The sequence below is a fragment of the Saimiri boliviensis genome, chromosome 14 (genome assembly GCF_048565385.1).
Source record: "Saimiri boliviensis isolate mSaiBol1 chromosome 14, mSaiBol1.pri, whole genome shotgun sequence".
In the NCBI taxonomy this organism is placed as follows: Eukaryota; Metazoa; Chordata; class Mammalia; order Primates; family Cebidae; genus Saimiri; species Saimiri boliviensis.
The window spans coordinates 82,951,914-82,969,761 of NC_133462.1; the positions used below are offsets into that span (position 1 = coordinate 82,951,914).

Genomic DNA, 17,848 nt, shown 5'->3' on the forward strand with positions numbered 1-17,848 from the left:
TCCTCCTTGGTTCCTCATGGGCTCCAGGCTGCAGGAAAGTGGGGGAGCCTCCTCCCCTTCCTTCCCCTGGAGTAAACAGGGCTTGGTAGGGCTAGAGGCTTACTTTCTTTTTTAAAAATGCCATTCCGAGCAACATAAAAGTGAAGAAAAAAAAAAAAAAAAGCTGCAGTTTGCCCATTCTGACCAGCCTCGTTGTTCCAACTGGCCTCTTGATTTGTATAAAGATAATGGGGTCCAGCGGCCCCTTTGATGCACGCTGGGCATAATGAACTTATTGTGCGAAAGCACTCTGGACTTCGGACTGTGTTCCTATGTCAGAATCCGACTGTGTTATGCAAGATAAACTGGAAGGAAACAAACCCGTGGTTAACTCTTGTCAATACCTGCCTTTAACCAAGCAAAGTGACAGTTCCTACCTGTGGCTTTGACTTTAAGCTGCCCGAAAGATACGAGCTAGCCTCTCAGGTGTTCAAAGCCTACAATGAGATGCCTGCTTAGTAGGTGTTAAATAATAACAGCAACAACCCATATGGTGCTTATTAGGAGAATAGTATTCCAAAACTTCTCTAATGACTGTGACCCTCCTGTGAAATTCTGATTTCAGTTGTATATGGGGTACAATAAATCTTCACCTTTTATCACCAGAAAAACTAATTGAATTGCTGTTTGCAGGCAGAAATAACAAAATGGGGGTAATGGGCTCTTAGCCTGGGCTACAGCTCACAACAGCCTTTTTCAGCTTTGCAGGTCACACATACAGCCGGCTCAGGCTCAGGAAAACACAGACGGCCCAAGCCAAGCCTGTGCCAAAGAAATGCTGATTTAGTCTGACCCAGACAATCTACTCCTACATGTCACTTCTCTGCAGAACTCTTACTAGCATGGCAAATACTTTAAAAATCATACAGCCAAAGAAGGCAAAACCTCAGTAATTTGAGGTTCACTTTTAATAAACTCTTTCCGTGCATTAAAATAAATTGAGCCCCTTAGCTCTGGTGAAATGTTGTTTCTGGGTTTTTAACGCCCCCACAGACATAAATAGCCACATACACAATTCAAAGTACTGAATTTGAACTAGTATGGGAAAGATGTTTTCTATAATATTGCAGAGGAATTTGCAGTGAGTTATATATTTATCTGCTGAAGTTGCTGAATGCCTCAGTAACAAAACCTAACTCATTTTTTGTGCGTTATGGACATCCGAGTGCTAACCAGTGATGATAAACTTAGAAATACTAATTGCTAAGTAAAAGTGTTAACTGATGTGATCTACAGATTATGTAATATAGTTCATTTCCCCCAAAATGTAAACTATATTTAGAAATATTCAAATGTGACATTATTACCCTATACAGGATGTCTTATCTCAGCATCAAGGGCGTCTGCAGAGCTGCTGGAGGAGGCTCTTTAGATTACGCAATCTAACTTCTGAAAGCCCATTCACAGGATGAGAGCAACCGCTGTGTTGAAGCTCTCAATTTCAACCAGGAATCCTGTAGTCTAGTTTCTAGACTTAGCTGACCTAGGCAGAAATAATCTCCTAGTGGCTTTGCTTGCTGATTTTGTGATGTTTTACTTGTACTAAAGATTTATTATTCTATGTTTTGAGTTAGCGTGAGGTATAGTGCCATTCTATATGTTTTTCAAATAAATGTCTTACAGAAGAAATTGTTTATACCATTCTAATAGGGTTGTTTAGTAAGAAAATTTACTCAGTTGTTTTTTGGATTCAAAATAACAGCTTTTTAAGACACAATGTCTACATGATTCTAAATAATAATCTAAGGTATACTTTCTGCCCTAAAATACCTTTTCTGTGGGTTGTATGGATTGTTTTATGTTGTACCAGGCAGATGTGCACAGTTTTCTGATAAAAACCAGTGTAAATACAGACTTTGTATTCTAAAATCTTTTAGAGAGAATCTACACTTTAAAAACCAGAGTAAATACAGACTTTGTGTTCTAAAATCCTTTAGAGAGAATCTACACTTCAACAAATCAAAGGAGAGCTGTTTCAAATCAAGCATTTTAGGTTAAGTTGTATTGACATGGGGAGGGAGCAGATGACATTCTAATGAGTTAAAACCATTTTCACTGTTAAATTAGGTACAAATTAATTCGTTAATGATAACTAGGGGTAGTGTGGAGATCCCTGACAAATTATGGATTTATTTGAGGATTAATGGAGGAATCCACAGATAATCCATAAATCTACTCATTTTCCATCTTCTGACCTCTTAATTTAGAAATTGTCTACTTATCTGCCTTTTAAGTTACAGCAAGGGGTTCAGACATACTGAGGAAAATGCAGGCTGTCAACAGAAACAGCAACAAGGGATCTAGATAGTCTGTAATCTGGAAAGTCACACCCGTAATTTTTACTTGATTGTAGTACTACTGTTGTCAGAGGCCTAACCAGTGGCACTGAAGGAGTTAAAACATCCTCCGCACCCCCCCCCCACCCCATTTCTAGAACTCCAGATGAGAAATTGGGTAAATATGTCTTCCATTCATTGGTGCATCTGACCTTGGTCTGTGACAGAGGAAAGGCGTGTCTTCTCATGCTGTTCCCTATGAACAAAAGGCAAGCAAATGAGAGTGACTCAGGACTTCTCGTGGCCTACACACAACTGAACATTTTTCTGAATGATTCCACGTATACACTTAGGAATCAGGAAGAGAAACATTTTACTCTTCACTAACCAAATAAAACCATCTATAAATCATATGCAAAACAATTTTGAGTAGAGAGGGACTTAAAAGTCTAGGAATTAAAAAAGGATTTCCATAGTTTCCTTTTAACTCTCCCCAACTCCCCTTTGGGGAATAAACAAAGACATCTGCCACATCAAGAGTCTGGTTTGTTTTCTTAACTGAAAACTAAATGCAGGCAGTAAAGCGTATCTTTGAGAAGAGGTTTGAAATTGTGAAAATGTCTTTTCAAGCTGCACTATTTTAAATTTCATTAAAAATAAAATGTAGCATTTTTATGGTAGAAAAAACTGATTATTTCAGCCTATTTGTTTTAACCTAGATATTAAGTGAAAAATTGTTTATTATATTCCATAACTTGCTAAGAATATGGTTTCTTGAAAATGGCCTTAAATGTACTACTACTAATGAAAAACTATAAAAAACATATAGTGATGGGCCCCTCCTAGTTATTGGACCACACCTAGTGTAAATATATTCAAGTACACATTCACTGTTGCTGTTTAATTTAAAACATACAGTAACTGTATATCCTAGCCTCAAACTCTTTATAAGTTTCACAACTTCCTTTCACAGAGAAGTCTGCCAAGCCATTAATCAATAAAGAGTAAAAGCTGCAACATCTAGGAAATGTCTTCCTATATGATAGTAGATATCACCTCTATACAAATTTAGGTTTCAGGACATCAGTAAAGCTCATACATGGCTCTGGCTTTCACTTCATTTCTAAGCTTTCTAAAGCCTACGGCTTTTTGTTTTTTTAAATTCCTTCTGTCTTTAGTGCATTTCCTGTGGCCCAATGTAGCTGTTTTATTCCAAAGCTTTCCAAAGATCAGCTCCAGGTCTTGACAGTCTTTTCAGTGTCCTCACTATCTTCTCCTTCCGATCTACTATTGCAGAATGGCTAGCTCTACTGCTAGTTGAAAAATAAACAACTGCTTCCTAGCTGTACTTTGTTCAGCTCTTTTATGTGTGTCCCCTATCCAGTTGCCCTTTCCCCAGTCCCTGGCACTTCTTTTTCATACCATCAGTTGCCTTTTTGTTTCACGTCTTTTATCTCCTGAAGTTCAGGCAAACCCCAACCCCAATCCCACACATCCTTTAGTCACATCGCCATTAGTGATTAAAACAATAGCCATTCTAAGCTTGCTTTAGAAAATTAAAAAAGGCCTCAGAAAATGTTCAGTGCTCCCAATTTTATTTTTATTTAATGCTAAAAGTTAAAGAAAAAAAGGTACTGTAAATCTGACAAATGACAGAATTCAGGTGATATTTCCATAGCGTGATTTTAAAATATAATAATGTTGATATCTGAGATTACACTCACTTCAGTTGACATGAGTTTCATCATATATAGAAAAAGTATCACCTTCAACTTAAAAAAAAGTAAAGGTTAAAAGGTGGCACACTTTTAAAATACTTGGTGGCCAAGGAAAGGTATATAGTAAAAGTTGTAAACCATGTGTATGTTCTCATAACTTTAAATGTGAGGCCACATGAAAGACAGTACATCTGTTAAATTCTATAAATTGTTAAAGCAAAAAAGGGAAAGCTTCAACACCCCATCCCCTAATATTTTTAAGTATTAAAAGCACAGATGAAATATTAGGATTTGAAATCTGATACTGCCCATGTACAGTAAGTAGCTTTCTGACATTTTTATCCAGCTGTGGAGAATCTCTGCACTATCATCAGGTACAACAGAAGATCAAACCCATGTCCCAATGTTAACTTTTTAACTTAAAAGAATGCCAGAAAACCCAAATCAACACTTTCCAGCTACGAGTCTTCCACACAGGCCACCCAAGGGCCGGTGAGACTCATGCATATCTTATTTTTCAATCGTAGGAACCACAATACACAGCTCTTTAAAGCGGTTCAGATTCTTCTCCCATTCGACACCAGTACAGAGAAACCACAGGTTGCCCTTTCCACAGCTGGATAGACTTATCCACAACAGCAGGATGCTTCTGTATTCATCTTTTTGGAACGCTTATCTGTATTGAGATTGCAAAACATACAGATAGCTACCACAAATTAGGTCAAATGACTGATCAAGTTGTAACATCTATGAGGTCAAATTCCAGTTATAATAAAGTGCCTAGATACACATTTATACAACAGACCGTAATAGCTGAATTCTTTACAAATGTCTTTATGGGCATGTAAAATTGACTCTGCATTTCTGCATGTGTGCATTCACATAAGAGAGACCAGTCTGAACTGAGTCATATATACTCCAATTTAAAAAAAAAAAAAGTAACAACAAACTGGTTAATCATGCAAGTCTGTCTGTAATATAACAATGACTGGTAACATGAATTCTCGCACAGTAGTAATAATAGGTGCACTCGTTAAAAACACTACGAAAAAAATACTGTATTTGGTGCAGTATCTGATTTTCAAGTGTTAGTAACTTGACCATTAAAAAATATTTTCAACAATTTAAAAAGAAAAACACGTAAATAAAAAAGAATCCAAAGTTGGTAAAAATCTGTATTTGCAAATGAAAACAGAAGTGAGGCTGTGAACCATACACATAAACTGTAGACCTTGAAGCCATGATTCAGCCTAATTATAAGGCCAAGTTACAAACACCTGAACATTAAGGATTTAAAATAGTGTTCCTGTCAATGTTAAATCATAACAGCACAAAAGAAAAACCAGTATCACTGTGAGACAACTATTTCTAATAATTGATGATTTATTGGTTTTAAAAAAATCATTTTACTGATGCAAAATAGTGATCCAAAAGAAATTAGTTTACAAAAAGACTTCTAAAAATATTTTGAGAGGTGGGGCCTATTATATAAAACCCTTAATTTCTTGAATTTCCACTAGTTTATCATTTTTTTTTTCCAGAACAGTATTATTCACTTGGTATTCCAAACACATGTAAGAAGGAAATTACAGGTTTCCTCCACCCACATTTGGGCTGTCACTGATATGCCCAAGGGCAGTCCTGGCAGCACCACACGGCTGTTACTGTCATTGTACCATACTGTATTCAGCACTCACTAGAAACAGGGTATAGGTGATAGTATCAACAGCAATAGCACTACAGGTAAATGATAAACAAAACAAAACAGAAACAAAACCAATCCCACAATCTCCAAGTTCACCTGGACTCTAACTTCTCTTGCAACTCTTTCAAAATAAAGGACAACAGCAACAACAAACAGACCTCTAGGGTGTTTAAAAAGATGAAGTGGCGCTGCAGAGCCGGGCTCTGCTCAAAGATGGCAGTGCCATCTTGTACACACCACCATCCATTATAACCGCCTTCCATCACTGGAATTGTGTTTATGTAACCAACTAGCATGCAGCATTGTAATCTTACAACCGATCACGTGGACAGTGAACAGCGGTCAACTTTGTCTTAAAAACAAACCAAAAAAAAACCCCAAAAGACCACACAATCCGGAAAATTTCCCAGCAGCACTCTCAGTCATCAGTATCTCAGGAACCCAACTTCTAAGAACAAAATAGAGATTCAAAATCTACTTTCCTACTCCTCTGAGGACCATGTTTCAGGGTAAGCTGGTGGTGTTTCCCAGAGGCATGCCCACTTGACTGCATGCCTGCTCATTTCTTTTCCTTCTCCACCACTTGGCCTCCGGCCTGAGAAAGGGGCCAGCAATAAGGAATGACAGACAGTAAGGCAATCTTACAATGTCAGAAAATGTATTTGGCTTTTTTTTTCTTTTTAAAATAAGTGCATACAAATACAGCTAGAAGCATTTCTGATTTGCCAAGTGCTCTAAAAAAGCAGCGCAAGTCACAGCCTACATAGAAGTCACAGCCTACATAGAACGGTAACTGTCACCAGGATAATAAAGCACAAAGATATGCTAATAACGTTAACAAAAGAAAAAAATGCCTTTATAAGTACATACCTTTTGTCGTCAAAAAAAAATATAGAAACACAATGTATTCAAAAAAAAAATCAAAATTATACAGCCATGTTTATGAAGTCTACATTTCCCTTGTCTTGGATATATATATATATATGGAGATATATATACAATTCAAGCAGTTTTAATTAAGGGTAATCATTGGGTTTTTCTGAAACCGGAAACTCACGAGTCTCTCTCTTTTTTCACTTTCACATCTCCAGCAAGGATGGTTGCAATTTCCCCTTGCATAAAGGCCCAGGGGACATTGGAGCCCACAAGAGGGCATTTTTCCCCACTGGGACAATAGACCTCTCCACTAGCTCCCTGCTGTTTGATGCTTTGTCTGGAGCAAGGGAAGCAGAACTTGTGCGAAGGGACAGACGGGCACTGCACAAAATGGGTGTCCTCCAGCCGCTCGTGGCAGAGGGTGCAGCACAGGGGGGCACTGGCTGCCAGAGAGGAGTCCGGGAGGCTGGCGGGGTGCACTGGCTCCAGTCCTCCTGCGTTGCCTGCTCCCTGGCCCCCCACCTCTCTGGGGCCCAGCCTTCTTTGGTTCATAGAGGACGGAGAGGGCGGACTGTTGCTATTCCTCCTGGTAGTGGAGTGAACCTGGTTGGCATCTTTTGAGGCATGACTGCCCCCTGCATTGTCTGCTACTAAGATCAGGGCTGCCATGGGGGACTGGCCATTCTGGGCCGCTTCAGGCGGTGTGGTCCGGTTGGAATGAGGTGAGGCAGTGGGTGGCGGCGGCGACACAAAAGAGGATGTAGGAGTCATGGGGATCTTGAGCCCTTCTGTGGATGTGGACAGCCACGGCTGGGCCTCTCCATTGATCTTAGGGGGCCCGACTTCACCTTCTGGTTCTGGTGAGGGCTTCCTTTTCCTTGCTGTTCTTGCAACTGGAAGCACAAAGAAAAGAAAAAGAAAACATAAACGACGGTGCACTGAAAAGAATCCCTCTTCCTAACCCGAAACAAAACTCGTTTCAGAATTCCTCCTCTAAAAGCACGGACGGAACAGACTCATTCCAGTTTCCAGTGCACATGCAACTTAAAACCTTCAGGTGTATGGGGTTCTGAGGCAGCAGACTCAGTAAAACACAGCCAGTGAAAACGGCATGCTTGTAACTGACTGTTTTTACACATGCACAAAAGTACGCTAGGTTTGCACTGGGCATGTGACTGCTAATGTCCCCCAATAGGTTAAAAGGTGACTGGTGCCCTCATGCTCCCATCCAAGAATGTGCTGGGAAAGGAAAACCCCGTGTCAGAGCCTATCAGCCCAGTCTGACTCATCTCTGTTATGCTGCTTCAGCACATGAACACGTTGCCACTAAGCGCTGGTTCCGCCTCAGGCAGATCAGGAAGTGGGGTGTTTGTTGTTTCTGGGCTGGGGCAAAATGGTGACTCGAAAAAAACCACCCCTCCCCTTCTCTCCCCTAGAACCCCTCACTCCACAGCCGCCCCTACCTGCTTTAGACCCGTTGGCCCCGTTGGCCTCGAAACCCAACAACCTGCCTGCAGTCAGGGCCGGCTCCTTCTTAAACTTGCTCTCGAAGGGCCCCGAGTGGCCGTGCTGGTGCAGCGCCAGCAGCGTGTCGCGCACGGTCTTGGGCCTGTTGACCCAGTCCTGCTCTCCGGACCCGCGGCTCTTGCCCGCACCTTCAGCGCCCAGCTCGGCAGCCCCGGCCGCCGTGGACAGGCTGTCGGCCGGGCCCCGGTGGGCCGGCGGCGGCGGTTGCTTCTCTTTGGCTGCCGCCTCGCGCTGCTCGTGCTCCACCGCTGCGCTGCTGGACACGGAGGCCGGCCGCTTGTGGGCGCCCAGGTCGGCGGGCTGCGCAGAGCCCAGGCTGGCGGCCGCGGCTCCGGACACCGCGGCTAAGGAGGCGGCAGCGCGGCCGCCGAGACCGAGCGCGCTGGGCAGCGGCGTGGCCGAGCCGTTCATGAGCGGCACCAGGGTGGGCGGCACCGCGTGGCCACGCCGCGGGTTCGGGCTCTGGCGATTCAGCTCGGGCGGCTCCTCCAGCTTGGAGAAGCCATTGGGCACCAGGATGCCGTTCACGGGCGGCGGCTGCGGCGTCGGCGGCTGGGCCAGGCTCGCCGCCGGACGGCTGCCGCCGAAGTCGGAGCCAAGGCGCGGGGGCCGCTCGGCCGCGGCCGCCAGGGGGTAGCGCTCCAGGGCCTGCGGCGCGCGCGGGGCCGCCTCGGGGCCGCCGTGGCCGAGCTGCTGCTGCTGCTGCTGCAGGAGGATGTCCTTGGCCGAGAGCGGCGGCGGCTTGGCGGCAGCCGGGGCCGCGGTGCCGGGCGGGGAGCGACCCTCCGGGAAGCAGCCGTGCGCCCGCTTGAGCTGCCGCGCCGTCTCGATGACGAACTCGACGCGGTCGGCGCCTTCGTAGTTGACGCAGCCGCGGCACACGGGTTCGGTGAAGTCCCAGATCATGGCCCAGGGCATGCGGGGCAGGTCACACAGGTAGCACGACTGCCGCCGGGACGCGGCCGCCACCGCCACCGCCGCGGCCATGTCCGAGGAGCCCGCCGCGCCGGAGAAGGTGGAGGAGGAGGAGGGGGCGCCGCCGCCGCCCCCCACCGGCACCACGCGCGCCCTCCTCCCCCCCCAACCCCGCGTCTCCCCCACCAGCGGCGGCGGCGGCCGCAAAGGCGGCGGCGGCGGCAAAGCCCGCGAAGGCTCGGCGCCCGCGCAGCGCCCCCGGTGCACGAGGGGCGGCGGGCGCGAGGCGAGAGGCTGCAGCCGCGGCAGCAGGTCCCCCCGGGCGGCGCGAGCACGGGCGGCCGGCGCGGGGCGGCGGGGCGGCGGGCGAGGCGGCTGGGGCTCGGCCGGGGCCGCGGCGGGCCTCCAGACCGGGGCGAAGACGGGCCGCGCGGGCGTGGGGGAGCGCAGCAGGTCGCGGCGGCGGCCGGCACGGAGTGCGGGGCGGGGGGCGGGGAGCCCGGGGGGGCGGGGGGCGGGGGGCGGCCGCCGGGGCAGGCTCAGCCCGAGCGGCGGGGCATGCCGCGCCGGGGCGGCGGCGGCCGGGCGGCGCGGAGCTCGGGCGCGGCGCGGGCCCCGGGTCGCTCCGCCGCTCTCTCACAGCTCCTGGCGTCGCCGCTCTCCCGCGCCAGCGTCAGCGGCCAGCCCGCCTCAGCTCCGCCGCTGCCACCGTCGCTGCTGCTGCTGGCGCCGCGGCCGCTCCACTTCTACAGACTTGATTCTTCGACAGTCTCGCACGGCGCCTGCGCGGGCCCCCTCCCCTCGTGCGCGCGCCCGCCCTCCCGCGCGCGTGCTCCCCCTCCCCCCGCGCGCCCGGGGAGCGCTGCCGGGAGAGCCGGGCGCCGCGGCGCTGGTGTTCCCTTCGGAAAGCGGTCCTGCGCTTTTCCTCCGCCTCCCCTCACTTCGCGCCCCACCCGGCTGCCTCGACCACCCTCAGGATGGTCTCCCCTTGGTGTGCCTCGGCCAAACCGTGCTAAAAGTCATTTTTAATTTTTTTTTTAATGCAAGGCCACTTTGTCACTTGGTTTTCGTCAGTCTCCTGAGAAAGGGGATTTTAAGTGTGGCGTGGTTCACAGTCCCTGTTTCTTAGGCGTTAGACTTGAAAGCTCAATGTTGGACGCATGCACATGAAATCCGTCACTGGTGCTTTGCATTTGCATTTGTCTTGGGAAGGACACACGCGCCGCCTGTCCCTTTTACTAACTGGGGAGAGTCTGACGTTCCCAAGCCCAGCACCGCGTGCACACGCCGCCAGCTGGCTCGCGCGTTTTCCACGGAGCCCTCTGGAGCGGCGGGAGCGCGGTTCCGATGAGCCGCTCGAGAACACCGAGCGATGCTCTTCACCGGTCCAGCCGCCCTATTGAGCGGGGTCCTCGCCGCGCCAGCGGCCCCGGCCTCCTTATGTAGGTCCGCGCGGCGAGCGCGTGACGTGGTCGCGGGGCCGCGGACGGCCGCCGCTGCGAGTGCGCACGCTCCGCGCAGACGTGCCTGGGCGCCGCTGGCACTAGGGCCTCGTGGAACGAAGGCACATTCCAGGGATCCGGGGTCTACGGCCAGCGCAGCCGCGTCACGGCGCAGGCTCCACCCACTTTGGCGAGTCTGGGCCTCAAGGCGCCGCCCCCGGGCCCGAACTTGGACTCGATGTGGCGGGAGGCGCGGGCGCGAGCCGTGGGGGGTCCTGTTTGTCTCCGCAGGGTCCCCGCGGGCCGTGGGGGCGACCGGCTGGCTGGCGGGCCACTGGCGGGGGCGGACTTGCACCCTAGGTGCCACCTAGGCCGGGCTCAGCTCTGCCACCGTTGGCAGCCTCAGCCTCTGCCCAGACTGAATTGAACACTTGAGTTTCGCACTTTTATCGGGAGGAGGAGCTGGTGTGTGCTATGATAAATCACTTTGGGCTGGTCGTTAGGCTCCTAATGTACGGAGGCTTAGTCGCTCACAATTGGGACTTTTACACTTCAGCTCTTTAAGGGCGGCCTCCGGAGCTGCTTTTGTTGGGAACACAGTCCCACATCTCTCCCTTGAGACTGGAATGAGCTGGTTAAGTGTGGGAAGAACAGGGTACTAATTATATTATCTTTCCTACAACTGGATTGGTAGGTGGAGAGAGAAAAAAAAATCCTGCTGACGTTTCCCTCTAGTCGTTGCTATTGAAAATACCAGGTTGCTTCACAAGGAAGAGGAAAAACAGCCTTAGAGAAACAGTGGAGGGAGCTGCTTAAAACACATGAAAAAACCTGTTCGAGAATGGCACAGAAAACGTAATGTCAGACCTAAATGTTTTTATAGGTTAGCCTTGAATGTCTTTTGGGGATTTCCATAGAAGGTGCGCCTGCTTTAAAGGGCTCTCCATCTGTTCGTGGATCTTGCCCTGCAATTGCAATCCTGCCTCACCCTCTTCAAGCTGGGAGAGCGGGGCCTGCCCAGATCCTTCCCGGGAGCAGCTGGTGCCAGCGGGTTTGGTCACTCCCAGGCTCTGCTGTTGCACACTGCCTTCAGGACCTGTCCCTTTGGTCACCCTCCTCGGAGACCCTGTGACACTCGTCCCAGCACATGGCTTCACCCACTGTGTCACTGCCCAGTCCTTGTGCTTCAGAGAAATGAACCAACTCAACACCCCCAAGAGATGGCCCACTAAGCACTGACTGAAACATATTTAAAAAAAAACACAACTCACCATTAGAGCTGTGGCCTAATTATGCTCATTTATCTGCAAGCTGGTACTGTAATGGCCTCGAGGGAGAGCCCGCCACTCCATCCTAAAATAGAATTAGAGATACAAATTCTGCCTTGAGAGATCTTTGTAGAACAGAGCTTTTCTTCTGCAAAGGAAGAGCATTTCCTTCTTATTTTACACTGCCAGTTTCGTGTCGAAACTGAGTTGTTGTAACTTCCCTAATGAAATGTCCAATGGAAAATGAAAAGGCTATTTTAGGTCTGGGCTCGATCCGGAATCAAGGGGGTTAAGGCTGGATCCAGGGCAGCAATTCCTTATATTGTATCAGAAGTCTTTCATGCTGGCAGGCCTTTCTTGTAGCTCTGAAGCAGCTTTATCGATGTATGCTAAGTAAACATAGCTTTGTTTTTGTCTTCCACCCACCACTCTCCCTCCCTGCACAGACTGGAGTTGGATCCCGTCCAAAGCGGCTGCTGCAGCAGTTACAGCCGCCTCCTCCACACACAGGAGCAGGGTTTCTAGGGTGAGGCAATGCGTCTGCAATTCGCAGAGACAAGGCAGGAATTGTAATTGTAGTTCATCATGTGATGACTTATGAAAGAGGAAGTTGGTATGTTTTAGTCACGTAGACTCTGCCCTCTTGCTTAAGGCACCAGGTCCTCTCAGAACAGAATTATGATCATCTTTGCCACTCAGAGTCAAGGTTACCGGGTTGGCTGCAGTGTGCTCCTGCACATTCATACACGGACAGGCAGGCAGATGCTGGGCCAAGTGTCGGCTAAGCAGCCGGTTGAGGCTGGCTTTTCGCCAGAACATTGAAATGTTGCAATTTGCCTTAAGGACTAAAGGAAATATTCTATGGAGAACACTCCTGCTGAGACTAGACAAACCAACAGTCTTTTCCAGCTCTAATTTCTGAAGGTTTTTTTTTTTTTTTTTTTTTTTTTTTAATAAAAATCACGGTTTGGGAGTAAAAGGAAAGCCATTCAGGATGACACTATCAAAAAAGCAGGAATAAGGGAAGTGGCTTGGAAGGCAAACCTAAGAGAGCAGTTCTAAGCGAGAGCTCGATGGATAGAACAAATGGGACCTTCCCACACTGCGATTTAAATGGGCTTCTACTGTGTGAGCGTTAAACATCTAAAATCTGAATCTGGTCCCGGGAGCTTACACCAGTCAAGCAGCTTTTAGCACACGGAAGCCCTGAGCTGACACTCTATAGCACAGTGTAGAGAAAGGGTTCCTACAAGAGCACCTCAATGGAACTTTGCCCCCAGGACATGCAGCTGCAGGAAGGGGGCAACCCCATCTCCCCAGCAGCTTGGGGGTGCATCCAGGAGATAGATAGACGGCATTCCTAGGAACTGCTGAGTTCACGGCTTTCACCCTCTATCCAGAGGTGGAATCACGGCCTTCATTCTTTAGAATGCTGGTTCCTTAAATAGCATCATGTTGCAACCACGCTAAGGCTTCTTAAACTCTGACCTTGGCATATTTGAAGAAAAGAAAAAATGCAGCCACATTTCATCTGGATTTCTGTGAACATCATTGCGGGTTTCTTCAGCTTTGGCAAAAGTGTCATAAGGCTAGAAGAGCACACATAATATTCAGGGCTTTTCTGATTTTTTTTAAAGTTATATATTTGAACACATTTGTTTATATGAATATAGCTGTGCATACTATGGAGCACCATGACATAAATGATCTTCTGTAACTGATATGCGAGTCTTCCTTCTAAGCAACAGCGTTTTATGAGACAATCTCACTGTTTTTCAAATTGCAAATATTCTTTTTTAGAAATACTTTCCCTCTGTTTGACCTCTCTCTATAGCCTACCTCCCCTGTGCACAAAGAGCATACAGATATTAAAGAGACTTTTGCATGTTGAGGAGATAAACTCTTTGTGGAGGGTCTAAGAATCAAGCCAAATAAAATCACAGGAGCTCTTAATCATCCACATATTATACACAGAAGCTGCTAGTCACCAGCCTATATGTCAACATATGTATAGGTCCCTATTTAGAGCAAAATTTGGGGTCTTGATGAAGATTAAATACTGTGTCAGAATTTAAAGAGCTAAGTGAGAAACAGACAAACAGACTAAGGAGAGATTGAGGTCACACACTTGCTCAGTCTGCAAGGAAATTTGTAGAATTGGAAGGGATTCAACAGCCATTTGATGCCAGTAAACCTCCTATTGACTTTTTGGAAAAAGCAGGATGCAATGCACTTTTCTGGAATAATGTCTGGATGTGGGTTTAACTTACAATATTTAAGGCACTCACTGAAACCCTCTGAAGGATATCAGTAGGAAGATGCTGACAAATTGTGAATTAACTTCACAGATAAAGTTTGAAAATAAAAAGTGGGAAATTTCCTCTCAAATTAGTTTTCCTATTAAAAAATGTACATCTCCTATGTACACATTCCATAGTACAGGAACTGAAAAACTCAAATAAGGTAACAATTCTAAAAGGTTAGAGAACAGTATGATGGCATGGTATTTGCTATATCTTTCATATGAACATTTTAAAAAGATATTTCAAGGATAAATTATATTATCTTGTCATCCTTTTCAGAAACTAAAAACCTGACTTGCCTAAAGTAACATGAAAAGTGAGTGTCAGAGGCCAGACACGGTGGCTCACACCTGTAATCTCAGCACTTTGGGAGGCCGAGGAGGGAGGATCAGGAGGTCAGGAGTTTGAGACCAGCCTGGCCAACATGATGAAACTCTGTCTCTACTCAAAATACGAAAATTAGCTGAGCGTGGTGGCAGGCACCTGTAATCCCAGGAGACTGAGACAGGAGAATTGCTTGAACCTGGGAGGCGGAAGTTGCAGTGAGCCGAGATCATGCCACTGTACGCCAGCCTGGGCGACAAAGCAAGACTCCATCTCAAAAAAAAAAAAAAAGTAAATAAGAAAGAAAGAAAAGAAAAGTGAGTGTCAGAACTGATATCTAGGTATGAGTCTGTTGCCTAAGGATGTAGTCAAAAATATTCTATTTGCATTTTGCATTGTTAAAAGTCATGTAAGCACAGCACAGAGTCCCAGAAAGTGTTAACATCTGAATTTTTACAGAAAAGGTGTTAAGCTTTTCTTATCTATACCTATATTTATAAGAAAAAGGAAAATTTTAGTATAGTTCATAGAACAATCAATCCAAAGAGAAGTGAACATTCAAAAGGAGCTGACAGAGGTAAGGCACAGTTGCTACAACACCAGCTCTAGTGCGGGGCTCTTTACATGGCAGACCATTTTTGTGCTGGTCTTTATGAACCTTCGATAAAAACTGATGTTGGAAGGCCAGGAGCGGTGGCTCACGCCTGTTAATCCCAGCACTTTGGGAGGCCGAGGCGGGTGGATCACGAGGTCAAGAGATCGAGACCATCCTGGTCAACGTGGTGAAACCCCGTCTCTACTAAAAATACAAAAAATTAGCTGGGCATGGTGACGCGTGCCTGTCATCCCAGCTACTCAGGAGGCTGAGGCAGGAGAATTGCCTGAACCCAGGAGGCGGAGGTTGCGGTGAGCCGAGATCGCGCCATTGCACTCCAGCCTGGGTAACAAGAGCGAAACTCCGTCTCAAAAAAAAAAAAAAACAAACTGATGTTGGTGTGAGGATAAAAGACTCAACTGTGGGAGTCAGTTGGGTGATGAAATGGTTTTGGCACTCACCAAATTGGAATACAACACCTCCAACTCTTTGTGATCTATTTTCTTAAAAATAGGAAAAACTCATCATTTAATTCCAAATTGTAGGAGTCCAATCCTAACTACTTTGCACTCAGACAAATAAATACAATGGGCTGCAGGGTACTAAAAAGAAAAAAGTGTGAAATAACATATTGCGTAGAATATCACGGTTCTAAGGGGGCTATGGAGTACAAGTTGTTCATAATTACTCAAATGGACTTTCGTTGTTAGTATTGTTTTTTTGAGACTGCCATCTTTTTTTTTTTTTTTCTTTTTGAGACGGAGTCTCGCTCTGTCACCCAGGCTGGAGTGCAGTGGCACAATCTCAGCTTACTGCAGCCTCCACCTCCCAGGTTCAAGTGACTCTCCTGCCTCAGCCTCCCAAGTGGCAACACCTGTTTTTTTGGCACGGGAGGAATGGTGGTCATTTTTATAGGTAAAGGAGACACAGAGAGCTTGCCACAGGAGGAAGGAAAGTTAAACAGACGGACTGAGGACCGTCCTTTATTAGTTGGAGTGAATTCCTGTATGAATTGGCACATCCATTTCTGTGCCCACATGTTAATGCCTCTTTGTGAGGCAGAGCGTAAAACCATTGAAAGAATTAAGATTCACACCCAGAACTGAAGTTCACGCAGGGGAGAAAGAAACAGATATCTGTAGACAGCCTAGATGTGAGACCTACCAAGAGACCACTGCTGGATTCCTTAAAGTGACTACCTAAATATAGTATGTTTACTAAAAAGCTTGTCACAGACAGCTAAAATGCAAATACAAATGAACTTTGATGGACTTGCTGGCGAGACTCCCAGCCCTTCAAGCAAATTCCTGAGAGGGGAAGTTGGTTCTGAAACCTACCTAGGAACTACACACGTGAACTTCCTGAGGGCTCTTCTCTTTAGCATTTAACAGGTAGCTAGATTTTAAACATTTGTCAGGCTGCTTTTATTCTGTCTGCCTACCTCTCAATTATCTACCTATCTACCTATCCATCTCTCTATCTTTGCATTATCAGACCGATTCGTTATTCTTAACAACAGCTAAGAACATCAGTGTCTGTTCACTTTATGAACTGAGGCACCAAGACAATAAGGAATCTGTCTTCAAAAAAAAAAAAAAAATGTGCAGTTAAACGACAGTTAGAATTCAGGTTTCCCCAACTGCAGTTCTCTCTTTAGCTCACTGGTGGGCTACCTCCTATTTACATTTTCCTCATACGTTCTTTTTTGCATACATGTAAATATCTACACAGATCACTGAGGGACCGTAGGTTCTGTTCATACACCTGGCATGTGACCTGAGGCAGGTCAGTTGGACACTCTAGGCCAGTTTTTCTCGCGTGGAGGAGAGGGTGCTGGCCTTGATGTCTTTTCTGTTCTGACCTCTCATGTGGTGGGTGGGAGTAATGGGAATACACAGGAATTTGACAAACCCAAGCCCAACGTTCTTCTGACCCACATGGGATTACAAAACAGTGCAGAAACACTGCCATAAATGCCTGCCCATTATTTGGGGGGCATTGTGCCATCCAAATAAAGTCGGGAGGTTAAATGGCTACCAGAGCATCACATCATCTGAGAATATCATATCTGTTTGGTTTAGGGCTAAATCTCAGGTTAGAAGAATCTAACCCACGGTCTATACTTAGTTTAAATTAGCCGAGGCAAAACATCTGCATCAGCATTAATGTAAGCCCAACTTCAATGTCTCAGGGCTTATAGAAAATATTTGCACTTTTCTTTCCTCAAGAGACGGCCTTATTTCATATACAGATGTGTGTATGTATATGTGTTTATAATTCTATGTGTATGTATGTGTATATATGTATATACAAATATATATATATATATATATATATATATATGGGCAAAGACTTAATATACTATCCACATGCTATTCAGATTTTTCGAGAGGCCCTCAGTTAAAGAAGCCAACAAACAAACAAACAAAACAGTTTCACACACAGGCAGGCACTTGGCTGAATGGGTCAGCAGGATATGGAAACTGGCCTGGAGGTGTTTTTGGACTCTCACCTAGGAGTCTACTGCTTAATGGCTGTGTGACTTCTTTACATGCTATATACTGAATTCATAAAGGATGTTATGAGAGTAAATTCAAAGAATTCTGATGTTTTGAAATTTGTTGTGACTTGGTTAACTATGGTGTTACATTCATGTTACATTATGGCTTTCATTTCTACAGGTCTGATTAACAAAGCTTTTAAAAATTCTATGTTTTTCAGAAATTCCGTGTTTTTCTTATGTGAATAATTTGTTTCATTTCAACTATTCTTCAAAAACCAAAAAAGGAGCCACCATATACTTTACTTTTCACATAAAGATTACTCAATATATTTTAAAATGAGTGTTCCAGAATTAGAC

General features: G+C 46.2%; 1 protein-coding gene across 2 annotated transcripts; it reads right to left on the reverse strand.

Moving 5' to 3' along the window:
• Positions 1-3,893: 3,893 nt before the first annotated feature.
• IRF2BP2 (interferon regulatory factor 2 binding protein 2) lies at positions 3,894-9,821 on the reverse strand. Of its 2 annotated transcripts, none has more exons than XM_010351550.3 (2): positions 8,078-9,821; positions 3,894-7,507 (listed from the first exon to the last, which is right to left on the reverse strand). In XM_010351550.3, the coding sequence occupies exons 1-2, from the start codon at positions 9,126-9,128 to the stop codon at positions 6,792-6,794; spliced, it is 1,767 nt and encodes a 588-aa protein (XP_010349852.2). In that variant the 5' UTR covers positions 9,129-9,821; the 3' UTR covers positions 3,894-6,791. The 2 variants fall into 2 exon arrangements, with proteins under 2 accessions (XP_010349852.2, XP_039320179.1); XM_039464245.2 differs by having other exon boundaries at positions 8,126-9,531.
• Positions 9,822-17,848: the final 8,027 nt, after the last annotated feature.

What these genes read in the sequence shown, in the direction of transcription:
- IRF2BP2 (XM_010351550.3), bottom strand. Translation starts at nt 9,128, where the DNA reads ATGGCCGCGGCGGTGGCGGTGGCGGCCGCGTCCCGGCGGCAGTCGTGC. An exon ending in GGCCAACGGGTCTAAAGCAG is followed by an intron (nt 7,508 to 8,077) that starts GTAGGGGCGGCT and finishes TTGTGCTTCCAG; the next exon opens with TTGCAAGAACAGCAAGGAAA.